A 27,093-nucleotide genomic window follows, 5' to 3' on the forward strand; every position below is an offset into this window, starting at 1 on the left:
AGTGATACACATTATCAATCTGGCTGGCCAGATTAGATTATGCCTTGAGTTCAACAGAAAGGGATCACTTAATAACACTTCTTCTTTAAAAATCTGCGCTTCACACAAACCAGCTTGTAGAAAGATTCTGTTCAAGCATAGTGACCAAAACTGGGAGGGAAATGTGGAGAAAAACTGGTACTATAGGTACATTTCTAGTTTTACAAAGAAGTCCCTTCGATGTATCTAAGTCAAAAGCCTAAGAAAAGTTTCCTTTGCAGTTTTTCTTTTGTGCAGGGTCTGCAGCATGGTACAGAGGGCTCTTACATAACATGAGAAGACTGAACAGAAGGATATTAAGTTCAGACCCTAGAAACTAGGTTAAACACTGCTGGTCTTTCATGACTTTGTAAGAATGGGAGCTAATTCACTGAACAGGCTTTAACAAAAAAAAGCCTGTTCCGCAATGCTTGTTCTGACTTCAAGTCTAAACCCAAAATGATTTGTTGTGGATATACTGTTGGATTTGTACATGGCCTTGAGTCCTCTCAACGGTGCATTCAAATAAAATGTAATATTATTATTTTATTCCCAGCGGTTTGAATTTTTGCAGCCTTTTTTGATTGCTTGTTTCTACATATGGATAAAAAAATAAATTAATAAAGGTAGGCTGCAACAGCATGGGACCAAAGAAGACACCGTCGGCTGAGGAGGTGGACGACATTAAATAGTTCCTTCACTTTCTGAAGGAGGAGGTTTCTGCTGTCAGGCTGCTGAAGAAGGGGATACTGAAACTAGTAGAGGAGGTGATAGCTCTCCGCCATCAAAGTGCAGTGAAGGACAACAGATTGGTCTACCCGGAGAACAGTTTCTCACTTTGAGCAATACACAAGGATTAATGATGCGATCATCACCAGGCTACAGATTAAATCCTCACAGTTAATGCATCATGCCAGAATTAAACAGCTACCAGACAGCACACAAACATTTTTTGTTGAGAAAGAGGGAGCATATAATTACAGGGATAAATTTCAAAATTGTCAGGATTGTGTTGTTGAGATCTGGATCAAAGCATAGACAAGTCTTTGGAAGCCACCTGTTGGGTGAAAAATTATTTAATAAATTAATAAACAAGGCCTACAGGGAACCAGGAACACGGCACGAATGTTGACAGACCACCGCATGATCAAAGAGGAAGATGGAGGACCTAACAATGTGTCTGACAGAGTGAGCAGAACTTAAAGGGGAAGAGACGGAAGGAAACAATAGGTGGATGGTTGGACACAGGTGAATGTAGTGAAACAATCAGCTACAGGAAAGGAACGGCAATGAACTGGCAGGCACACAGGGAAAACATAATCTAGATGGAGAATAAGATAAGAATAAGCCAGGCAAGGGAATCTAACAAATACCCAAATACTGTATGTCATTAACATAAATGTAGAACAGAAAACTGAACAAATGATAAGAGGAGGATCAAGGAATGAAAAGAATCAGGGTGTGAAAGACAGACTGCAGGATCCCCAAAGAGCTATAAATAATCACACCCCTGAGGATTCTGACAAAAATCATGTGCTTGAACAAACTTGAAGATTTCAATAAGTGGTGTGAAGGTCTGGAACAAACTCTGTTGAATTAAAGCAATTTCCAAGCATGAAACTGATTAGGAAAAGGCTCAAACAGGTTTTCTTAAAAAGATCTGAGATGGAAGAAGAACAGTGAACACCAATGGGTAGGCCACTGCCACGCTTTTGCAATGGTTGTGGTGTGTGAGTTATGAGCTGTAGCTAATATGTGTCTGAATGTAGATGTGCATAGGCACATGTGAATGTGTATACAACTGTTTATAATGTACAGTATACTGATGTATTTGCTTACCTAATGGACCTTGAGTTGTATGAACTCATAAGTAAAGTAGGAATCTGGAAGATTATGGGTGTTAAGGACTATAGGAAGGAGAATGGGCATTTTTAAATAACATTCACTTCTTCATACCACTTTTCAGACATAATCACTAAGTTATAAATATTATTAGCAATATCATTACCGTATTTTTCGGACTATAAGTCACACTTTTTTTCAAAGTTTGTCTGATCCTGGAACTTATAGTCAGGTGCGACTTATATCTACATTTTATATGGTAAATCATATTGACCAGAAATGAACCAAGAAGTAAACATTACTGTCTATAGCTGCAAGAGAACACTCTAGGCTTGTGAAAACTATATGCTGCTCTTGTTAAGCTGAAATGCGCTGGCAAGAAGCTTCCCAGTTTGATTTGCTGGCTTGTTTTGCTAATTTACCCCATTCAACCTCCCAGGTATGTTCCATATTATGTTGTGGATGCAGTTGTGTAATTAAATAAATTTGTTTACCATATTAAATGTCAGATTTTAGTCTTGGATTTTGTAAAATAAATTTCTAAATAAATGCGAATAGTGTACGACTTATAGTTTGGTGCGACTTATATATGTTTTTGTCCACGTTACGACGCATTCTTGACTAATGCGAACGACTTATAGTCTGAAAAATACAGCATATATATTATTAATAATATATAATGTTTGTATGTGTTAAATGTATAATTTTGCTGGGTTTTCTGAAATAAATCATTAATTCATTATTATTATAATTGATTTGCCTCTGACCTGGAATGTGTGTAGAAGGATGAGCCTCCATGTGCTTGAAAACAGCAGCACTCCAACTATAGGTTAGAATTGCCAGAATTAACAAAAACTCCTGGATAGGTGTTGAAATGTTTTCAGAAAAATACTGAGTCTTATTGTCAAGAACGGAACTGAAACAGATGGACCGAATATTCAGCCAGACAACAGAATGAGTAATAAACAAGGTTTTAATAAAGATCTAAATGTCCAGACAGGGACAGGCAGGCTCGGTGATCAGAATAACAGTCCAAGGTCGGTACACAGTGCAGCAGACAGACTTGATGGGGACAGGCAGATTCAAATTCAAAAACAGTCCAGGGTGCACAAACAAGCAGTCAACGCAGGCAGGGATCAGGCAAACTCAGGTAATCCAGGAACAGAATCAGGTCAGGTTAAACATGCAGGCAGTCAGAACAGGCAGGAAAAAACAGGTTCAGGGGTCAGGCTGGCTGAGGTGAAGTGAGCTGGCTGACTACTGGCAGGTGAACTGAGCAGACTGAACCGGTTAAATAACAAGAAGTACAAAAATAAACCATCAACAAAAATCCAAATGGTGACACTTATATCAGTTGCCTCCGATATATGCCTGTTTGCTGTTGCGATGACGTGGATAACTGAGAATTTATCCCCTGGGGAGGGCAACACAGACATACACAACCAACAGCCATGCACAGATCTCAGGGCAGTTTAAAGAGACCAATTAACTTATTGTTCATGTTTTTGAACTGCAGGAGGAAGCCAGAGTACGTGGAGAGAACCCACACATACATGTTGTGAACATACAAGTCAATGCAGAGAGACCCCAGGCTGGCATTTGAATCCAATACTTTTTTTTCTGCAAAGCAAAGTGTGACATCCAGGAGGCCATTTCATGTTAAAGAAAATGTACAACCTCCCCAGTGTATAAGTGCTGAAAAGCTTCTTATTAGAGCAGCATAATTAAGTAACTGCTCCGTTTAAAGGTTATAGCAACAGTCTGGATGAATGAATGGTGCTGCGCTTTTAAACGCTTGATTTCTTTGACTCACTAAGTAGGGGTGAGCAAGTTTAAATGTGGGGTTAACTGTTACAAAAATGTGGCTGCGGAGGGCTGAGCAGTGTGTAGCTACTTACTGTCACTTCAAGACACTGTATGTAAAACTGCAAACTAACCATTCCCGTTTGATTTCACAGAAACACAATGCAACAAGTGCTTCAGCACGGCGAAAGAATGTGTTTTAAATGTGGACTAATATTAATATCTGTTCTCCTGGCTAAAAGACACCACATGCTTTAAATCTGTAACAGTGCAAAACCAAGTGTTACCTAAACTTGATTAAATTCTTTAATCTTTAATAAACATTTAAAATGTTATACAATTATAGTCAGGGTTTCCGCAGGGTAGTAAAAGTTATTAAATGAAATTAGCTCAAATTAAGGCCACTGAAAGGTAATAAAATGTAATCAAGAGAGTTTGACTTAGAAAATCTTTCGTCACTCCTTCAAGATATTCTGACTTTTCCATTGATGCTGACTTTTTCTTTTAAGTTCGTTTGACTATAAAATCTATTTTAAAAAATGGTAACTATGGGGGCGCTGGTGATGCAGCGGGTAGCGCGACCCGTGCAAGGAAGCCTTAGTCCTCGACACGGTCGACCCGGGTTCTACTCCGACCCGCGGTCTTTTGCCGCATGTCTCTCCTCCTCTTCCACCCCCTTCCTGTCAGCCTACAGTGTTAAAAAGCGAGCCACTAGAGCTGTGAAAAATCTCCAAAAAAAAAGAAAAAAGATAACTAAATACAGTAGGACGAGAGCCGATGTTGGTAGACTCAATTGGTTTTGCTGTAAAAATGCTTGGTGTTGGAACCGCTTAATATGTTGAGACTTACAAGTCATTTGAAGTGCTTGAACAAGGGAAAATTTAAGTTTTCACCCCATTTGGCTCAATGACCCGGCATTCAAAGACTGACTTTAGCCATTTATGTACAATTATCTCGAGGCTAATGTGACCTGGAATGGTGTTATGGCGATCAAATCACACTGAGGATCCACCATTCACCAGCAGCAGATTCACACACAGATCCCTGTTTTTGGTGCTACGCAGAACAGTGCAACTGCAACCTCAATCTCAGCTGCAGGCACAAGTTTTGCCGTCACACCTCAGCGGCATACCAGTATTACCAGCAAGGTCTGCTGCCTACAGGCAGCAGACCTTGCTGACACAGACGCCAGCGCTCAGAGCTGATGTTTTGTGGGGCCTGAACAGCGCAGCCAGGCATCACTCGTACTCCAAGATGTTTGCATGTGGCAAGGACAAGTTTGCTTACAAAATTCGATTTGGCATTGCACCTTATTTTAAGAAGTTGCTTGTGAATAGCATTAACGACAGGGGGCTCATGTTCAACGAGTCTCTGAACAAGTCAGCCAAAAAAATGAAGCAACTGGGCATTCACGTTCGTATGTAAAAAGACGATTGTGTGACGTCTTCATACTTCAGATCACAGTTCCTTGGACATGCAGAGGCCGAAGACTTGTGGCAACACATATAAGTAACTTAATTTCTTATTATTTTTCTATCTTAGGTCTATTTAAACACATTTATAATGTCCCAGCAAAGCTACGGGCCACAATTCCATAATACAGCTTGAGTGTGTGTAATACCCAGAGGTGGACAAAACAATCAAGTATGGATCCTCGTGGTCAAATCTCATTCAACTACACGTAAAAGTTACTTGTTGAAATTTTTACTCAAGGGTACTTGAGTAGTTAAAAAATTCTGAAGTACATTTTCTAATATTAGTAAATTGCTGTATTGTTTTCTGAGTGCTTTTGCAAAAGCTTGTAACTCTCAAATCACCTAAATGTGTACAGATTTACCTTTTAGTCCACTACGGCCAACAAACTACACTTCTGCCTCTAAAGAAGTCAACATGCTGTTGAACCTCTTGGCTACATGGCAACACGACCCCCCACATTTGACAGCAACAACTTAACACAGAAGAGGAAACACTAACACTGACAACTGAATGAAGGATTGATCTGGGTTCTTAAATTCAGAAATGTAGTTTGTCCATGGTGGAAACAGGAGACATTTAAACTTACATGAATAGTTTTTATTGGGGAAATCTTCAGCATGGTGTTGAGACATGGCCATGGCTGCATCGGTTTCTTTGCAGAAAGATTCTTCCAATCTTCCTGCATCCACCGGTGAGGGGAAAATGCTGAGAGAGCTGTCAACTTTTGGCCCATGCTCTTAACTTGCATTGATGCAGTCAAGCAGAAAAAGGTACCAAGCCCCAACACCGCCTCATAAGATCCAATATGTGCAGCACATGGCGATGACTTTATGACACCAAAACTCCAGTTACTCTAGTCATTTTAAGGGTTTACTGAGACGATTTGTCAAAAGGGAGCTTTTTAGAAGACAAAAGACAGCAACCTTGGCTTCAATGGAAGGAAGAGGTGAATGTTTTCTGTCCTTTAAACCAATGAAGGAGAAACTGGATGTGATTCTTTACACAATTCTCACCCTCACTCACTACAGTTTTACAAGTCTCCTCCTTCTGTCCCATGGTGTCATGGTGGGCGACTTGATGTGTTTAGCCCACATGCAGAAAACACTCGGGGAAAACAGGCAGATTCGTAAACAAGGATTTATTTAACAACGAGCTAGTGATGAGTCAGTCTCTGGAGAAGAGGACACGGGCAGGAACCAGGAGGACACGGTACCGGGAAACACTAAGGGAACGAGAGTGGTGATTAGATGCGGTAAGGACACGGGGAACCGTATGATGGAGCGTAAGCTTACCACTGGCCAGACGACCTAAGCCGGGGAGATGGAGTGGACTCAGTGTGATGACGGAGCCACAGGTGTCCGAGTGACCAGAGGGTGGGACTTTCGCAGGCCCGAGCAGCACTGGGGAATCCAGGGATCCGAGACAGCAGGAAGGAATACGAGGATGTCAGCACAAGGCGGACCTGAGAACTTATCTTGGAGGATTGCACGTAGGTGGTTCTCAGGAGGACAATTCGAAAGGGAGCACGAGGTGAAACCAACACTGATAACACTCTGGCGCCTTCCTGCTGTCTGCGTGCAGTTCTTATAGTGCTGCCAGTGTCGCTCAACCACCCGCAGGTGTGTGGGCTCCACCCCCTAGTTGACTCAGCGCACCTGTGGAAAAGAAATGACAACAGGACCGGCAGCAAGCTGCGTGGCCCTGCTGACTGAGTCCTGACACCACCCCCCCCTCAAGGGTCGCCACCCGGCGACACAGAGGAAGACGAGGAAGGACGGGAGGTAAGGAAGGCATCGACAAGGGACTTGTCCGGGATGGAGGAGCCAGGAAGCCACGAACGCTCCTCCGGACCGCAGCCAACCCAATCCACGAGGTATTGGAAACCTCTACCCCGTGGACGGGAGGCCACGATCCGTCGGATTTGCCGTCCCTGATGGTCCTGGGTGGGTGGAGGGGGTTCGGCCGGAGGGCACAGAGGACTGGACAGGACGGGTTTGATTAGGGAGACGTGGAAGGTCGGGTGTACACGGGAGTGGGACGGGAGACGAAGACGGACAGTGGTGGGGTTGACGATGGCGGTAATCTCATATGGGCCGGAGAAACGGGGAGACAACTTTCGTGCGGCTGCTCGGGAGGGGAGATCACGGGTGGAGAGCCAGACCCGCTGGCCAGGGCGATAAACGGGGGCCGGAACTCGCCGCTGGTCAGCGAATCGGCGATTGCGTTCGGCAGTCTCGTGGAGGGCTTGGTTAGTCTGGTTCCAGACTTGACGACAGCGAGAGATGTGTTCATGTACCGAGGGAACTGTGATCTGCGTGTTGTCTTCAGGGAGTAGTGGGGGCTGATAACCAAGGGATACTTCAAAGGGGGAGTGACCAGTTGCGGAGGAGATGTGGCTGTTGTGTGCGTACTCAACCCAGGGGAGGTACTTGCTCCACTCGGATGGATTCTTGGATGTGAGGCATCGTAGGGTGGTCTCCAGCTCCTGGTTCATCCTCTCTGTCTGACCATTAGTCTGAGGATGATAGCCGGAGGTTAGTAAGTAGCGAGCTCCAAGTGCTGCAGCAAACTCCTTCCATACTCGGGACGTGAACTGGGGACCACGGTCGGACAGGATCTCAGTTGGTATGCCATGGAGTCTGAAGACGTGACGAACCAGGAGCTGGGCCGTGAGGAGAGCTGACGGGAGCTTACGGAGAGGGATGAGGTGGCAGGCCTTGGAAAAACGATCTATGATGGTGAGTATGACAGTCATCCCTTGTGATGACGGGAGTCCGGTAACGAAGTCGAGGGCGATATGGGACCAGGGACGTTCGGGAACAGGCAGTGGCTGAAGGAGGCCGGCAGGAGGTCTATTGGTGGGTTTATTTTGAGCACAGGTGGGACAGGAGAGAACGAACTGTTTGACGTCCTGAAACATGGAAGGCCACCAGAAGGTACGGGCTAGGAAGGTCTGGGTGCGATGTATTCCGGGGTGGGCTGAGAATTTCTCAGCATGAGCCCATTTGAGGACTTGAGGTCTGACAGCAGAGGGGACGTAGATGCGGTTAGGTGGACCGGTTCCGGGATCGGGATCAGTGGGTAGAGCACGGGCGATGAGATCTTGTACCTCCCACTGGAGAGCGCCTAACACACAGGAGGGAGGCAGGATGGTTGCTGGTTCCTCAACCGAGTCGGGGGAGGAGTGCAGGCGGGACAGGGCATCAGGCTTGATGTTCTTGGTTCCGGGTCGATAGGAGATGGAGAGGTTAAAGCGGGAAAAAAACAGGGACCAGCGGGCTTGACGGGGGTTGAGTCTCTTGGCTGTTTGGATGTACTCTAGGTTTTTGTGGTCAGTCCAAATAAGTACTGGCTGCTCGGACCCCTCCAGCCAGTGACGCCACTCCTCCAGGGCGAGCTTGATGGCTAACAGCTCTCTGTCCCCGACGTCGTAATTCTTCTCCGCCGGGGACAAGCGCCTGGAGAAGTAGGCGCATGGGTGGAGTTTCTGGTCAGCTGCGGACACCTGGGAGAGAACGGCCCCGACCCCTGTGTCGGAGGCGTCGATCTCGACGACAAACTGCTTGGAAGGGTCTGGGTAGATGAGAATGGGGGCCTGAGCAAAACGGTTCTTGAGACTGGTGAAGGCTGATTGAGCATCGGGGGACCAGGAGAATGGAACCTTGACTGAGGTGAGGGCGTGAAGGGGGGCAGCGATCTGACTATATCCCCGGATAAATCGACGGTAAAAGTTGGCAAATCCTAAAAATCGTTGAAGGTCTCGTCTAGTCCTGGGTATGGGCCATTCAAGAACTGCACGGATCTTTTCAGGGTCGGATCGCACCTGCCCCCCCTCTAGGATGAGGCCAAGGAAGGAGACGGTGGATTGATGGAACTCACATTTTTCTGCTTTAACGAATAGTTTGTTCTCACGGAGACGTTGAAGGACTTGACGGACATGCTGATAGTGTTCTGATGGGTTGCTAGAGTAAATAAGGATGTCGTCGAGATACACAAAAACAAAAACGTTGAGAAAATCACGTAGAACGTCATTAACCAAAGCTTGAAAAACTGCTGGGGCGTTGCACAAACCAAAAGGCATGACTAGGTATTCAAAGTGTCCAAGCGGGGTCTTAAAGGCCGTTTTCCACTCATCTCCCCGGCGAATCCGTACCAAGTGGTAAGCATTACGAAGATCTAACTTAGTGAAGATGGTGGCGGATCGTACTGGTTCTAACGCGGAGGAGAGTAGGGGAAGCGGATACTTATTCTTAACAGTGATGGCGTTCAGACCACGGTAATCGATGCAGGGCCGAAGGGAACCGTCCTTTTTGCCCACAAAGAAAAACCCTGCTCCTAGGGGTGAAGATGAGGCGCGGATAAGCCCAGCAGCTAAAGACTCCTTAACATACTTTTCTAGAGCCTGTCGTTCGTTCTGCGAGATGTTATAAAGTCTGCTAGAGGGCAAAGGAGCTCCAGGCAGGAGATCGATAGCGCAATCGTAGGGACGATGCGGCGGAAGAGAGCTGGCCTGCTCCTTACTAAAAACCTCGCCTAGATCGCGATATTGTTCCGGTATCAGTTTTAACAACTCGGGATCGATCTGCGCGGAAGGAGGTGCAGAACCACAGGAGGGAGGAACGGCCGAACTTAAACAAACAGAATGACAGGAAGCGGACCAGGCGTCAATTCTGCGGTCGACCCAATCTATCCTTGGATTGTGATGTTGCAACCACGGGAAACCTAAAACTACTGATGCCTGATTAACAGGAAAAATGAGGAAAGACAGACGTTCCCTGTGGTTACCGGAGACCACTAGTTCTAATGGAACCGTCTTATGAGTTATGGGGGGCAGCTTCATCCCGTCCAGAGCAGTTACTTGAAGAGGAGCCTCTAACCTTACTAGAGCAATCCCTGCCTGTTTAACAAAATTCCCGTCAATAAGATTGAAATCACATCCCGAGTCGACCAAAGCGGACATTTGATAAGTCTCTCGACCGGACATGACTACAGCAGGCAAACAGAGACGCGGGGGTGAGGAAGGAGATAACTGCCGTTGGTCCGCCGATCTCTCCTTTACAATCGACGGACCTGTCCTTTTGGCCGATCCGGGCAATTGTTTACAAAGTGAGCGGGAGAGGCGCAATAGAAGCACAAACGAGAATTCAGGCGCTGCTGCTTCTCATCAGGTGTCAGTCTAACACGACCCAACTGCATCGGCTCAGGGGGAGAGGGCGGAGCTGGAGCCGCCTCAGTTCTGGCGGAAGTCCGCTCGTTGCCCTCTGAGCGGAAAATTGGTGTTCGCTCGAGACGGCTCTTGCCACGGGCTCGCAGACGGGTATCTAACCTAACTGCCAGTGCGATACACTCATTCAAAGACTCAGGTGTTACAACTCGGGCAAATTCATCCTTAAGGGACTCGTCTAAGGATTGTAAAAACACTGATTTAAGCGCCCGCTGTTCCCACCCGGCTGCTGCCGCCACGGTGCGGAATTCAACGGCATAGTCAGCGACTCGTCTGCCCCGCTGCCGCAGGGTAAGTAAGCGCTGGGAATCGTGAGTCTCATCAGCCTCGGCGGCGAAAACTGTTTTAAACTCGGCGATAAATTCACTGAAAGAGCAGTCGAACTGCTGGCAGTCGGGAAAACGTGATTCTGCCCATCTAAGAGCACGGCCCGTTAACAGCCGCAAAATGTAAGAGATCCTGGCATAGTCAGGGGCGAAAGTATGTGGCGCTCGATTAAAAACTAGAGCGCATTGAAACAAGAAACCACCGCAACTTTCAGCATCCCCGGCAAATTTCTCGGGGGGCGGCGAGGAGGACTCCGTGACCGGTGAGGGCGCAATCTCAGGCAGAGGCTCGGGAGCTGTGCCCGATGACCCGGAAGTGGTTGGCTGAGAGTTAGCACTGGCTATGTTTACTAGCTGTGCTAGTTGAGCAGCCATACCCTGAAGCTGGTTCTGCAATCCACCAACGGCGGCTTCTAACCCACGAATCTGTTCCTGTTGCGCTGTGATGGTTCGACCGAGTGCTTCTGTTTGGCCAGAGTGTTCTTCTGTCATGGTGGGCGACTTGATGTGTTTAGCCCACATGCAGAAAACACTCGGGGAAAACAGGCAGATTCGTAAACAAGGATTTATTTAACAACGAGCTAGTGATGAGTCAGTCTCTGGAGAAGAGGACACGGGCAGGAACCAGGAGGACACGGTACCGGGAAACACTAAGGGAACGAGAGTGGTGATTAGATGCGGTAAGGACACGGGGAACCGTATGATGGAGCGTAAGCTTACCACTGGCCAGACGACCTAAGCCGGGGAGATGGAGTGGACTCAGTGTGATGACGGAGCCACAGGTGTCCGAGTGACCAGAGGGTGGGACTTTCGCAGGCCCGAGCAGCACTGGGGAATCCAGGGATCCGAGACAGCAGGAAGGAATACGAGGATGTCAGCACAAGGCGGACCTGAGAACTTATCTTGGAGGATTGCACGTAGGTGGTTCTCAGGAGGACAATTCGAAAGGGAGCACGAGGTGAAACCAACACTGATAACACTCTGGCACCTTCCTGCTGTCTGCGTGCAGTTCTTATAGTGCTGCCAGTGTCGCTCAACCACCCGCAGGTGTGTGGGCTCCACCCCCTAGTTGACTCAGCGCACCTGTGGAAAAGAAATGACAACAGGACCGGCAGCAAGCTGCGTGGCCCTGCTGACTGAGTCCTGACACATGGGCAAGCCACTGTTGAAAGAGGATTTCAATCAACAAAAGAGGTGGAAACCTGTAACCTCTAGGAAGAATCTCCGGAATCACTGCAATCAGTCTGTGACTTGATCAGCAGTTGTGGAGTTGTTTCAAAGGTTTTTCTGACAAAGAAGCTCCTCGCCTCTGCTACGTCTGCAAGATCTCAGCACAGACTGTACCTGGCAAATGACAGAAAAAAGAAGGAGAGTGCAGCACATGCTCTGAAGAGGAAGGGAGCAGAGGAGAAGCTGTTGGACCGCAGAACTCAGCATCAGATACTAAGGAGTGTCTGTGAGTCGGTTGAAAATGATGCCGACAAGTTGGCAGAACAGGCTGAGGGAAAGGCCGGAACAAGTCCAACATAGTTCGTAGGAAACTAAAAGAAAAAAAAGTAGAGCTCTGCCAACTAGAGAAAAGGGTTAAAGTGAAGGCCTCACAACTGAGAGTCTTAAAAGTGTGCCCCCCGTCTCAATATCTTGATTTCTCTGCTTTACTCTACTCTGCCATCTTCTTCCCCCAGAGCTTTCTCTCTCTCTCATATTCTAATGAGAATAAAACATTAGTGTGAGACATTTAATGTTGCTGCATTTTGTTTATATTCTTAAAAAAATAATAATTTCCTATGTCTTCTGGAAATGCGTTTGGAATATTTATGTGTGTGAGGTCTTGGTCCAGACAGTCACAGTTACACCTGTAAGTAAGTAGGGCAAAGTTTGTCTTGGGTGAGAGATGAGCCATCATCATACATGGTCAGTGCTATGAATCCACCACTTCCCCCCAAAGAAGCTGCGTCTCGATCTTGTGCTGGTAGTAGCAATATTGTAGAGGCAGTAAAACAGGTAAGGTAGTTACATTTTTCAACCCCAATAGTGTATAATAGTCCATGCCCTCTAAAATTCTATTATTCTGTGGTAAATGCATAACATTTCATGAAAAATGAAATAGGTAAGGGTTTGTTTTAATGCATGAATTACACAAATTTAAGTACAAATACTTCTCATACTGAAAGCAATGAATTTGAATGAAAATCCATTCCTACTGATGACAGACGACATATGGGTACACAAGGATGAACTTCAAACAGTCTCAGATGGACCTATGTTCAATAATTTGCACACAAAAAAGACTCAGTCAGGTGCCACTGTGACTACTTTCATGGATGTTATGGCTTGATGAAAAATAACAAAATTGGAAGTTTGTTTAAAACTGTATCCTGAATCAACGCAGTCAGTTATATAATCTCACACAAAAGGGATTTGTTTTTACTTAGGGGAGAAATGCATCTATTTTCCTTAATATGTGGTTGATAACACTTCATGAATGCTTTGTAAAAACTACCTAACTTTGAAATCTTGTACAATGAAGTGCTTTACATGAAACAAGTCAGAAAAACTGTACAACAAAATATATAGTTTTCTCCTGTTTCTCTCATTATAAAGAAGTGAGACAAACTTAAATACATTTTTAGGACTTGTAAAAGTTCCAAGGTGGTTCATCATCTTCAACAAGCCTCGAGAACACATATTTATAAAAGAATTAGCAGCAAAATGGAGACCTTACATGAACTGCTGTCCAGTTGAAGTGTAGCTGTCCTTCCTTCCTTCCTTCCTTCCTTCCTTCTAGAGTCTCTCAGGATGCTGCTGTCCTCCCCGCCTGCTGCATTCACACTGTACTGCTTTCAGAGCAGTCATCTGCATCTACAGCATCTCTGCTCACTGAGAGTGGAGAGGGCGGATCAACACTGGAGGAGAAGGGAGGGGTGGAGGGAGGCCTGGGGAGTTTAGCAGGGACTCTTAAATCCTTTTAGGGCCCTGCTCTGCGCTACAATCCTCTGACAGACAGATGGAGTAAGGAGAACAGGTGTTGAATTTGTGTAACAATTTTTATTTAGGTCATTTACTAAGTTGATGTCAGTTTTGTGTGGTTGGCAACAACTTACATTAGATTAGTTCATGTTTTTAACATGAGAAAAAGCAGAACAGATGTGTTCACACGACCTGGCCCATATTGTTCTACACAAATATAATATTTGTCCACCAGTTGGTTGATATGGATCTGGTTACACAAATATGTGGGAAAACACTTTGTATAGCCCACGTGTTAAGGGTCTTAAACCTTCCAGCTAATTTTATACATGTTCTTGTGGGGTACAGTATCACATTTAAATGAGAGTACTTGCTAAGAAAATTGATCTTACTTTGAAATTATACCTAAGCATAAAAGTTAAGTTTTTAATGTGGTTCTTGCAGATGTTTAACACACAGTTGAATCTCTTCAAGTTCTTAGAGAAGGAGCCAGATGTGGCGACAGATCAAAACTTGCCAACCATAAACTCTGAGGTCCAAGAGTCTTTGTTACTTTGGAGTTAAACGCCCAGAAGGTAGACTTGGTGGGGGAAGGAAAAATGCCATGCAGCATGCAGGAAAATTTATAAATGTATTACTGAAAATGTGTTGTTTCTCCCCCTTCACAAACTACAGTAACTCAGTTTATATGCACAAAACTTTATTTCAACTAATTGTTATTGTGATGTTCTTGCTCTGCTCCAACCAACCAAAAATCCCCATCCCCTGATTGGTCTGCCAATTTCTGTGTGAAAATCTGATTGGCTGATTTGAATTGTGTTTGTGGTACAGTTTTTTTGTACTTATGTAAAAACTTCTTGTTGACACCATCCCTAGGTCTTTGAATATATTTATGCTCCTGGGGATCGTTCCGTCTGTTGGCGTTTTCACCTCTTTAGTATTGTTTATTAGTCTAATTCTGTTCTTTCTTGTCCTTGTTTAATATTCTGCTCTTTATTATCTAGTAAGTTACTCTGGGTTCCAGTTAGATCCTTATTTTTCTACATGGCTGTCTTCAGTTCAATTAGTGGCTTTATTTTGTCATAGTTTATTCATTCACCGTGGCTTTGTATTCTTGGTAGGTTCTGTTTTCCTCCTATCCCTGTCAGATCATTGCTCTCTCTCCCTCACTCTAATAACCATTCCATCTTTTACCTGTGCTGACTGCTTTCACCTGCCTTCCCCGCTGTCTCCTCTCTTACTCTCCTATTTATTCTGTCAGTTCCCCCTCACTCATTGTCAAGTCCATGGACCGCGGAACGCATTTTACATTGGTCGGGCTCATCAGACCAGGTGCCGAGCGGGTGGGGGGGGGGGGGGTGGTTGTAAGGCAAACGCGGCCGAGCGGGGTGGGGGGGGGGGTGGTTGTAAGGCAAACGCGGCCGAGCGGGGGGGGGGGGGGGGGGGGGGGGTGGGTTGTAAGGCAAACGCGGCCGAGCGGGGGGGGGGGGGGTTGGGGCGCGCAGCGGGGAGAGACACGCTTTTCGCGGAGTGGGGGGGTGAAGAGACAACCGCGGCCGACAAGCGCGGGGGAGGACTTGATCATCAAAAGTAGGTAGGGCCGCGGCCCTACCGGCCCTACCGGTTCCGCGGTCCATGGTCAAGTCCACCATTATGTCACCCCTTTTCTTGTGTTCTCTTTGTGTTACCCATGATCCTGATCTTTACCTGATCTTTATCTTTACCTCACCCCTGTGTTTCATCTCTAGCCTCTGCAGCTTGGCCCAACGCACTAATTCAAGCCTCTGCTGCCCTGTCAGACACATCAAGTCAAGCCTCTGCTGCTCAGCCCAACTCACCAGTATCTGATGCTCTGCCTGGTGTTTTATCCCCAGCCGTTATGGATCAGCCCAAAGCATAAACGCCTGTCTTTGTGGCTGGTGCCCCTGTTCTAGAGGTGCAGACTCACATTTCCTGCCTGTTTGCAGCTACTTCCACCCTGTGTCGTAGGTGCTGTCAACAACATGGGACCTCTGCAGCAGGGCCATGGACATCCTAGTCATAAGCCAGTGAGGAGTCTCCAGACACCTGATTCCAGTCCTCTGAGCCCAGCTGCTGGTTCCAGTCCTCCAAAGCAAGTTCCTGGTTCCAGTCTGCAGTGCTCCTGCCTGCAGGCCTCCTGTGCCAGCCTGCAGGGTTCCAGCCTGCAGAATAAAACTCCTGGTTACTACCCGCAGCATCAGGTTCCAGGGTCTAGCCAGCAGGGACCAGGTCCAGGTTCCTCCTCAGCACCCGGTGGGCTACCAACTGGGTTTTTCTTGTGTTCCTGAGCTGCCGCCACCAGCCATTACCCTGCCAGCCTTTAAGCCACATCTGTCGCCGCCAACCTCAGACCATGTCCTGCAGTGCCAGCCTCCCAGGTTTCTCCCGACGTCAAAGGACTGTATGTCTTGTCGGGACTTCTTCAAGGCCATCCTCCTGAACCCTCGTCCTCACCGGTACGACCTCACAGCTTCCTTTGGTTTAGGATTTGGTTCTTGCCGTCCTTCCAACCCCCCTCTGCCAGCCCTGGTTGGGTTCATGTTTGTTGTTGTTTTGTTATTTTAATTTCATGGACTGATAGGGTGTGAGTGTGTGCGAGAGTGGTTGTTTGTCCTGTGTGTCTCTGTTGCCCTGCGATAGACTGGCGGCCTGTCCGGGGTGCACCCCGCTTCTCGCCCACTGACAGCTGGAGATAGGTACAGCAGTATCCCTCAGGGATAGAGGGGTTAGAAAATGGATGGAGGCATGGATGAACGGATGGATGGATGGACTGATAGGGAGTCTGGGATCTGCCCTGGGGGGAGGGGTGGTGGTGGTGTGGTCTCTGTCACCATCCCCAGTTCTTTTAATATTTTTAGGCTCCTGGGGATCGTCCAGTCTGTTGCTGTTTTCACCTCTTTCGTATTGTTAGTCTGATTCTGTTCTTTCCTGTCATTATTTAAGTATTTAATTCTGGTTTTTATTATTCAGTAAGTTACTCTTGTTCCAGTTAGATCCTTAAGTCCCTGCCTGCCTGTCTTTAGTTATATTTTGTCATAGTGTGTTCATCCACCATGGCTTTGTATTCTGGTTAGGTTCTGCTTTTCTTTAATCCCAGTCAGATAATTGAACTCTCTCTGTAATGGATAAAGCTGGCGAACCTGATATTCAGCCGGAAACAGAGTTACATTGCAGATTCTTTTCAGGGATGAGTAAGGGTAATCAAGACAAACCAGAAAGATTAGTAGTGGCAGGTGAGACAGGCAGGCAGAATCAGACTGATCAGAAGATGCAGGCAATGACAGGACAAATGAGACAATGAAGACAGGGGCTAACCAGAACAGGCGATGTGTACCGAGGAACCTCTAGAATTCGCCGAGAAAGTAGCTGGTACTCACAGGGAAACAGGCAGAATTTGTGCAGCACGCAGACACAGACAGCATCAAGCAGTGTGGGCTGAACACAACAGGGCAGAAGAATCCAACTGGCTGAGCACATAGAAACTGGTATAGGCACAGCGGCAGTACGCAAAAAGCAAGACGTTCTGGCAGAGAGTGGATGACTGAGGCAGGTATAAGTAGCCAGGTGAACAGGTGAGCAGAGTTGACTCTGTTTAGTGCATCAGGTGGATCTGATCAAGAGCAGAGTGGTGGCTGAGGAGTGGACAGAGCTGATAGGATGGTGGCTGAAAGAGAAAAGTCTGGAAAAGTCCAAAACAAACAAACAAAAACCTAAATCATGACACTCTCTCCCCCAGCCTAATTACCATTACACCTTTTATCTGTGCTGAATGCTTTCATCTGCCTTCCCCACTGCCTCCTCTTGTACTTTCCTATTTATTCTGTCAGTTCCCCCTCACTCATTGCCAGGTCCTCCATTATGCTACCCCATTTCTGGTCTTCTTCTTGTGTTATCCATGATCCTTGTCTTCACCTGCCCTGCTTGTAAGTATGTTGCTGTTTTGCTTATAATAAGTTATTATTCCTCATCATCATGAGGTTCCCGAACTCTTGTCTACACTTTGGTCCTGTTACAGCTCCACACAACCTTACGCTGATGTTTTGTAAAAGACCCTGCTGAAGGTAAATCTTTGCTGATAATGTTGCTTTTTCAGTACTTCAATTGTCTCTAGAATCTCTACCTCACCTGAGGCCTCATTTATAAAACTTGCATATTCACTAAACAAGGGCTGAAACTTGCTTATCTATCTTATCTATAAAAAACAAAAAACTAACGGGTAAATGTGCGGCCCTCAATGCAACTCTCACCCATGAGTATGCTCATTTATGAGGCGGGAAACTGCCAATGCAGATTGTAAAGTGGTGAATTGCAGCCAGACTGTATGATGATTCCTCTCAGACATTCAATTAAGCATGCAGACCCCCAGTGTTATTCAAGCTTGTGCTGCTGACATATTACTATGCATAACAACCTTTCAAATAAATAAATAAAAATGCCCATAATCCATTTTAAATCTAAAATAAAAAGTATCTATCCCCAGAGGTCATACGGTGAGAGGAGGGGTACATCCTGGATGGGTCACCAGTCCATCACAGGGCAAGACATAGAAACAGCTGTATAATTATGTAAACGTTTTTTTCCGCAAGAGAGATTTTTTTTCAGGGTTGATGAAGTTTTATTTACATTTGCATTTACTCTATCCCAAAAAAAGAGATCCTTGATCCATAAAAAAAGACTAGATTTCCTGATTAAATTTAAACTGAAGTACTTGACACATATTTTGTGAATCTCCCCTTCTACCAATCCCTGAAGGAAACCAGTAACCAGACCCTTGGTCTAGTTACTGGTTTCTACAAGCCCGGCAGACCCTAACCCTAACTTACATGTCACTATTAAGATTTCGGTTATTGAGAACGCTTTAAAACACACAGAATAATTGTTGGGATTGTTATAAAAAATAATTTGGAAAATCTGAAAAAGAGAGAACACATCATGACATGTCACAACAGTTTCAGCTCAGAATAAAACTAGGAACTAAGTTCCCATCTGTTTGTAAGGGGCTTACATTTCAAATAACTCTACACTAAAGATGGTAACATGAAATGGACGTGTCCAAAGTTTAATTTTCGGGCTATAAAAGAACCAATAGTAATTCCATAGCAGGTAATTTCCTTACCTTATCAATGAGTACTTTCATGAGAACTTTAACTTTGAGTTCAGCAATAAACTCAAATCCTGATGTGATATTATTATCTTTAATATTGGACATTGGCAGGAACTAAACCTTTTGATGTGTGTTTATACAACTTTTACTCGTAAATGATTGCTTGGCTGGATGGCTAATAAATTAGTGGGTTGGCAGAAGCCTAACAAAATTCTGGATTGCTGTACATTTCCACAGAGTTCTGTCCTGTTCCTAATCGAATGTGCCGTTTTCTTTTCTTTCTCAGTTTACAAACTTTACAGAGAACTGAAATTAACAGATTACTCTAAAACATGCTGAAAGGCATTAGTTTTGTGAATATTTGGATTTCGGGTGGAACTTGAAGACAGCTCAGTTCTATTCATTCTGACAAGCCAAGTCAGAGACCAAGATAAATATAAACACACTGGACCAGGTGTACTGTCCTTTATGAAGAGAGCTAAGGTTAACATAAGTCACTCTAACTATAAACTGGAGGCTCAATTCTAAACATAGAATTTTAAATTCTGTTTTCGATAAAACTAGAATCCAACGAATAGAATCTTATGTCGGACACATTTCATTTCTCCTTTTATTTTAATCAGACCAATTATTAATTGCCGTTTGGATCAGCTGAGATCAGCTGAACATCAAGTGTTTTTTTTAATATCTTTACAGTGAAAATTAATTTCAGTTGAGCAAAGTTGCAAATGCATGAACATCTTTTTGTTTCACTTTTGAACAGATACTTCTAATTCTGGCAATATTGTGCAGACAGAAGAAAGAGATCTTATAAACGTCTTGTATATGGCACTAAGAAAATGCCCAAGTCAAAAATAACATGAAGGTTAGTTACATTATTACTAGAGGTCAAATTATTATTCTCAATGGTGACTTGATGGAATATGTTTTCAGGTAATTATTTGAAATCAAGTTGAGCAAATCAAAAGTCTTCCAGACTTTGTTTATCCTACCAGACACACTTGTCTGATTTACTGTTTGATTTCCTGCATTAATAAGCAAACCTAGATTTAAATTTAATTCAAATATACAGTAACATTAACAAAACAATCAAGACCTATCCTGTGCTTTAAAATATTCTTAGCAGCTTGAAGCATACTGAGGGGCCTAAGCACTGAGCCTTGTGGCGCTCCAAAACTAATAGTGGTGCGAGAGGAAGATTGTACACACTATCCTCGACACACACATTGTCTCTATCAGAGGAGATTCTGAAAAATATGCAGCTAAATAAATTTGGATGATTCTTTCTCTTCCAACATAATTTTTTATTTTACCATCTGCAGTCATCAAATAATTACCCCTTTTAATTTAGCAAAGATGTTTTATTAGTACATTAAGGATTATAAAGTAATTGAGACATGATCCAGCAGGTATTACATTCTTGAAATTGTTCCTACTATGTAATAAAGTGACAAAAATATTCATACAAAAAGTCCAAAACTCCATTTCGTTTTTTTTTTTTTTTTTTTTTTTTTTGCTTCTTCATGCTGACATGGAAGTTTTTGTTCATGATACCATACTTAACCCAACCTAATAGATCATTTGTTCAACTCCTTTTGAAGGTATCAGTCTAGTTGCATCATGGTTGCATGCTGGCCTTATCACATAATGCAGTGTATAAGCCTGCTATTGTCCATTATAAATTTTATCAGAAGTGTTGTGTCACAAAACCAACAGCTGATATTTGATTTGGCTTTACAGTCAGTATTATCAAATATTTAACTGAGATCAACTGGGTTCAGCCCACTCCTTTGTGAAAAGAGCAATGACTGTTAAAACTCAGGCACCCGGTGGTTTATTCCAGTCATTACAGATTTGTTGTTCAGGTGATTGGACGTACTCTGTCCTGAAACAGCCATGAAGACGTCGGCCATTCTCCTCCTGACATCCCTGCTGCTACTGCTTTCTGGGACTCTGACGAAAAGTAAGCTTCATAGTAATTCAGTAAAATGCAAACGGAGAGATTGTTATACTTGCTGTTCTTAGCTTGGTAATGTGTCCTTTAGACTATGAACCGGTTCCCATTGAAGTGGTGGTGAAAAACAGCCTATTGAACAAGAATCCTGTGACCTACAGCACTGAGGTGGTACATGGATGGATCCTTCTGGGAGCGATGAGGAAACTCATGGACGTCAATGAAAACTTTAAGTATGAACATGACATAAACCGCAATACTGACGGCTTAAATGAATATGTTTCTTAATCTAAAATGTAACAGAAAATCCATAACCTGAAAAATGACCATAAGTGTTGACATTTTCAACTAAACAAAACTCATGAAGTAAAAACAAAACATATAACATTGTTGCAGTTTAGTAAATATGCCCATTATAGTCTGAATGCCAGACCCTAGAACAGGACTGTTGGGTGCATAAGTCAAATTGGGAAATTTTATTTAACAGAAAATCATCTTACAAGGTAACACAAAAAAATAAATAAAAACAACACCAGACACTTTGTGCATGTAAAATTATAATTATGAATATCATAAACAGCCAAACCCATTAGCAAATGATGATAGCAGCCTTTGACCTGAAGGCACATGACACCGATTTGGAAAATGTATTTTTATGTGGAGTAAAGATCAGTCTGCTCAGGACTGTTCACACTGGAGTCAATCAGTCCTTATTTAAGCAGGCACATTGCCACGCTACATGTTTTCCACATTTAACATATACCGTAGTTCTGACTCTATTTGGGCTGTATTCATACTATGACTTTTTTGTGCCAGAATTAGGTTAGGTGAATAATCTGAACCAGTTCAACAAGTTTGATTTTTTAACATGTAAAACGCATTGACATCGATGGAAAATTGTGATGTCAATAAAGCTGAACGAAGTGACTTCAAAAAGACATTCACTTTGTTCTTACAAGATTTGTAAAGTATGGTCACTGCATTTAGAATTGCAAGATGAATTCTCACAGTGTGCATTCAAAAACACTCGGGAATCCACCTTGTACTGCTCCTGCTTCAACTGTTTGTAACCAAACCAAAAACGATTCGGGCCAGTCACATTGCAGTATTACAGTTTAAGGCGGGACATACCCCTCTGACGAAGCAAGAGCTGCTGAGCCCACAGCTGAACCAACATAAACATGTCAGGACAGGAGGATGCACGCATATATCACAGCTGTTTTGAAAGAATCTACGATTTCTTCTTTGACAAAAGAACAGTGCCTTGACTAGCTTACCATGTTGTGGTTTCTCATGACGCCCTCTGCTTACATTCATTTATAATTCTTATAGTCAGAGTGGCTTAGGTTACCCTGAGCTATCTCTATAGTTATGCTGCTGTAGGCTTTGGCTGCTGGAGGATATCAGGGTCTATTTTTCTCACTCTGCTGAGTTCTCCTACTGTTCTCCAATTTACATTGCTTGCTTGTTACTTCATCTTTTACCTTTTTGTTCTCTGTCATTTTTTTTCTTCATAGTAGGTACACCTGGTCTGGCGTTCTGTTAGTTGTGACATCATCCAGGGAAGATAGATCATCCACTATCATAAAACATAGAAAGGATTCCTGGTTCAATGTGTGCTTCTGTGCTTTTGTGTCTCTGCTCTGTCTTCACTAACCCCCAGTCGGTTGAGGCAGATGACCGTTCATACTGAGCCTGGTTCTGGTTCTGCTGAAGGTTTTTCCTTCCCGTTAAAGGGGAGTTTTCCTCTCCACTGTCGCTTTATGCTTGCTCAGTATGAGGAATTGCTGTAAAGCCATGGACAATACAGACGACTGTCCCTGTGGCTCTATGCTCTTTCAGGAGGAGTGAATGCTGCTTGTCAAGATCTACTACAATCTACTGGGTTTCCTTAGATAGGAAACGTTTTGACCAATCTGTATAATCTGATCCAATCTGTATAATCTGATTGAATTTGACTTTGGAAAGTGCCTTGAGATGACATGTATCATGAATTGGCGCTGTATAAATAATCTGAAAAATTGAATTGAAAATTGAAATTTGATACTGTGATTGGCTAAAACAGTTGAGCGCTATGATGGTCTCAGTCATGTCCTTGGGCAAACACTTCACCCACATTGCCTGCTGGTGGTTCAGACACTTCCCTCTGGCAGGAGGCTGCGGTCCATCAGGACCAAAACCTCATGCCACAAGAACAGTTTCTTCCCATCTGCTACCGGCCTTATCAACAAGGCCCAGAGTGACACTGGACACTGTCTCTCTCCCCCGTTCAGGACTTACAAGCTTCTGCGTTACATTAACGCACAGTCTGCTGAGTGTATATAGCTTCTGTATATATATCTATTCTATCTTATTTTTTTTTGTCTGCACCATCAACACCAAGTCAAATTACTTGTAAGTGCAAACCTACTTTGCAATAAACTTGATTCTGATTCTGAATGGTAACGTGGAAAAAACCCATCATGCAATTAAGCCAAAGCGAAAAATACCTTGTCTAATCTTTAAAGGTGCATAGTTACGTTATTTGACTTTTTAAATGTATATGTCAGTAGCTTATTCTAGTTGCAAAGTTTTTAGAAAAGATTATCACTTCCTGCGGGTGTATTAGTTGTTATTTTGGTTTTTATGCTTTGTTTTTTGTTGTTAGTAAATAAAGCCTTTTCATGTTTATTTATGATTTTAATGGAAATTCGTACTGCACATGCACAGCAGGGGTTAAAACAATGAAGCGGCTAACAGCTATTAGCATCTCCAGGCGAAACAATGAAGAAAAGTCCAAGATCCAGTCAAGAAAAGCACAAAAAATTATTCAAAGAGGGAAAAGACTAGAATGTCGCTGGGAATACAGTACGAATGTTGGTGTTCACTGAAACAAACACTAAACCTGCCGAGGCTCAGATGTGACCGCAGAGTTGATTGACATGTGTAAATGTTCTGATATGAGGCAGGTAAAGTTTTTGTAGATTAGTTTATTTAATTAATAACAGTTGGTCTTCTATCACGCCGACCTGACGCTTTTTTGCGAGGTATTTCAGAGGGTCAGGCTTTATTTATTAGTCAAGCAAACCAACATTATATTTTTGCAATACTGTCACTAGATGTCGCCACATCTGTTTACATTTGTTAATCATGCCAGAGAGCAAATTATTTTTCGGCTCAAAAAGGACTATCAAACACTATCAAGATGGAGGCTTGGTGTATAACATAATTTTATGATTCACCTTTTATATTGTGGCATGCTTATAGTGCCTTTCTCCAGCAGTCGATTAGCAAGAGACATCGTCCACCCTGGACAGGTCTGTTACTTTAAACTGATAACTTAAAGAGCTGAAGGGAAGCTTTTCTTTCAATAGGGCTGGAGAAGCTCTGCTCAGCTTTAACATTTGACATGTCACTGATGCACCAACCAGTAGAATAATGATAAACAGGGATATATTTCATTTTTCAGCTGTAATATTTTATTAAAGTCAGAAAAGTTTTGTCTTCTGGTTTGCAGAACTGACAAAACCATTTTTGTCTTTAAAGGAGCTTTAAGCGATATTTCACCACTAAGTAAAGCTTGAGCACTGTGGACAAAAACAAGATGTGTATCAAACCCCGGCTTTCTCTCCCTTGCTCCAGCACTCATCGGCTAATATGAACATGTTTATGAAGGATAAATACACAGAAACATGTCTAGTGAAGTAACCCATAAGTTTATGCTGTTAGAATGTTTTGATCCAATGGGAATGCTGACATTTTGTGCTTGGCGGCAGCATTTTATGGGCAAGCGCTGAGTGCCAGCTGTTCATGCATGTGCATGGCCAGGGACAAGACTGATGTTTAAGCATAGTACATCTAAAAAGATGCATTCATGTCTTACAATATTGTAGTTCTAAAATGAAATGTCAGTGCTTTAAAAAGTGCAATGAAAAATGGTTTTGTGCATCCTGGGTGTCAGAGATGTGAAGGATTTGATCTTCCCCTTTTCAGCAACTCCCAGCCAGTAATACACAAGTTTAAAAATGGGGTCGGCCAAATCTGTTTTGCGTTACCTGTAGTTTTCCCCTGCCCACACAGGTACTTAATTTGAAGATCAAGCTCATGTTATTGATTACCTAGTTGACAAGCTTCCAAAATTTTTCCAGGTAGTCAAGTCGTGAGAGTTAAAGGATTGTTTTTAAACACTGAACCTTAAACTGCTCAATAAACCGTATGGTGATGCGTAGTAAAGGAAGCATCATTGTACATTTGATTTATGACTTTGAGTTGGTCAGTTTTAGAGTCTAAAGAAAAACAGCATCCTGTTATTTCAGTCAATAGAAACCAGCAGATTGTCAAATGAACCACCGATTTAGAGCATTGCTCACCATATTCCACTTTCTCAGAATGTATTATGACAGATCATGACAATGGTTGCTTTATTTGCCCAACTTGAGCAAATTAGTGCACTCGACAATTAAATGCATACAACTTCAGAATAAACCAGCTTTTATTGCTCAGTCAAGGTAACATCAGCACCCAGCCTTCATCTGGCTGTGAGGGGGCAGTGGCTTGTTCAGGTGGATGCCCACCGTTAGGCCAAACTCCTCGCTGGCATGTTTCTCATGCACAGCAGGTTTCAGCTGGAAAGCCGCCTCATCAAAACAATCTAGAGGAACGGAGGAGAGAGGCTTTTCCTCCAGTAAGCCTTGCGATCTTCAACTGCAGCAGCAGAGGGAGCCCAGAAGATCTGAGGGGCCAGAACCTGGAAGCCACAGTAGTGCAAGATGCCGTTCTGCAGAGAGAAGAGATGCTTTGATGGCGTCACTTTACTCCTGGTTTATGGTTGCCTGCTCATGTGGGGGTACAATACCTGCAGTGGCCACAGTGTAACATTCATGTCTCCATTAATACCAGTTGGGCTGAACATTGATTCAAGAGACCCAGTGGTGAAGGACAACATGGCTTTCTTGTCCTGAAAGAGGTAAACAGGTTTTACACATGACATCTTACACACCTTTGAATTACTTTTAGTGCTTGCCTGGAAGACTCCCTGACTGTAGTGCTTGTCTTGTGAGAAGGCAAAGCCATTTGTGAGCACCCGATCAATCCAGCCCTTCAGGATGGCAGGAACACTGAACCAGTACATGGGGAACTGACGCAGGGGGATTAGTGTTAATACAACATGGAGCATTTATCACACCACCACTATCCAACAATACCTGAAAAATGATGAGGTCTGCCTCAGTGAGCTTAGACTGCTCCTTTGTGATGTCGTCAGACAACTTCCCCTGCTCCCATGCCAGTTTGGACTCTTCCAAGTAACAGAAGTTATCAGCATTCTTTACGTCTCCTGTGAAAGGATTGGATGTTTCACACATGACAAAAGTATTGATAGAATACATTTTAATCAGCCTAGGTTATTTTATACCCTTGATGTCCTCTGCTGTGGCAGTGGCTTTAAAACCCATGGCATACAGGTCAGAGACTTCCACTGTGCAACCCTGAGCAGTCAGAACCTCAACAGCAGCATTTTTAGCTGCAGCATTGAATGATCCAGAGCTCTGGTGAGCATACACAATCAGGACCTTCTTTGCTGCTACAACATGGGGGGAAATAAATACTGGATTTAACTCTTAAAATCAGTTAAATACTGAACAGAAAACAGTCAATCCCCTAATGTATAAGTTGAACACTAATTGTGTTCAACTTATACAACAGATTTTTAAATATAGAGACAACAAGAAGAATAGTTACCCATTCTGCTGCTGCTGGTTCTGAACTAATCAGCTGGTTAACAAAAAGAATGATGTGCTCATGTTCCAGGCTTAAAATGCTGCTTTTATACATCTTTACCACCTGGAGCCTTCTCAGATGGGACCAATTAGCAATTAGAGTCGCCAATCAATCTGGTGGGAGGATTAGTCTCTCTCCTACATCCGCATTCATCTCTAAATTTAAAAACATTATTTTTTATTTGTTATACCACTGAATGTAGGGAAATTTAATCTTCCAACAACCTTGTCACTCATCATCTACTTTAAGACAGTCTATTTTTTCCTACTTTGAGCCTATCAGTAAAGCTTTGTGTGGGTGAAACCCACCTTTGAAGCTAGTGTTGCCTGGTAATCCTCTCCTTAAACATCACAAATTTGTCACTGAAAATCTAAAACATTACAGAATGGGTTCATCTGCTCATCTGTTTTTACTGTAGGACCAAATTTGGACCTTTCTTGAACTTCCGCTAATGGACCCCGGTCGGCACTTGGTGGCTCCTGCACTACATAGAAGCAAAGGTTTTAGAAGAAAGCTGTGGTTCTTGATGCTGGGAATACATCCTCACTTATAAAAAAATCCAACAAAATAGAAACCATTTGTCTGACAACCCATTCCA

At 43.7% G+C, this 27,093-nt stretch overlaps 2 protein-coding genes across 2 annotated transcripts in view; both read right to left on the bottom strand.

Annotated features, from left to right (window-relative positions):
- LOC105937405 (ATP-binding cassette sub-family G member 4-like) overlaps positions 1 to 13,455 on the bottom strand; it is a 41,554-nt gene extending 28,099 nt beyond the window's left edge. Inside the window, exon 1 of the mRNA XM_012878708.3 lies at positions 13,415 to 13,455. The gene's annotated coding sequence lies outside the window, so the exon portion shown is untranslated. The remainder of the gene's footprint in view (positions 1 to 13,414) is intronic.
- Positions 13,456 to 25,181: 11,726 nt separating this feature from the next.
- Positions 25,182 to 26,564, bottom strand: LOC105937414 (ribosyldihydronicotinamide dehydrogenase [quinone]). Its single transcript, XM_012878719.3, is given in 7 exon segments — positions 25,182 to 25,407; positions 25,410 to 25,494; positions 25,573 to 25,674; positions 25,741 to 25,854; positions 25,922 to 26,052; positions 26,131 to 26,298; positions 26,457 to 26,564. Coding segments are annotated over 7 exon segments (780 nt in total). The 5' UTR covers positions 26,461 to 26,564; the 3' UTR covers positions 25,182 to 25,231.
- Positions 26,565 to 27,093: the final 529 nt, after the last annotated feature.

This window comes from Fundulus heteroclitus, chromosome 18 (assembly GCF_011125445.2).
Source record: "Fundulus heteroclitus isolate FHET01 chromosome 18, MU-UCD_Fhet_4.1, whole genome shotgun sequence".
Taxonomy (NCBI): domain Eukaryota; kingdom Metazoa; phylum Chordata; class Actinopteri; order Cyprinodontiformes; family Fundulidae; genus Fundulus; species Fundulus heteroclitus.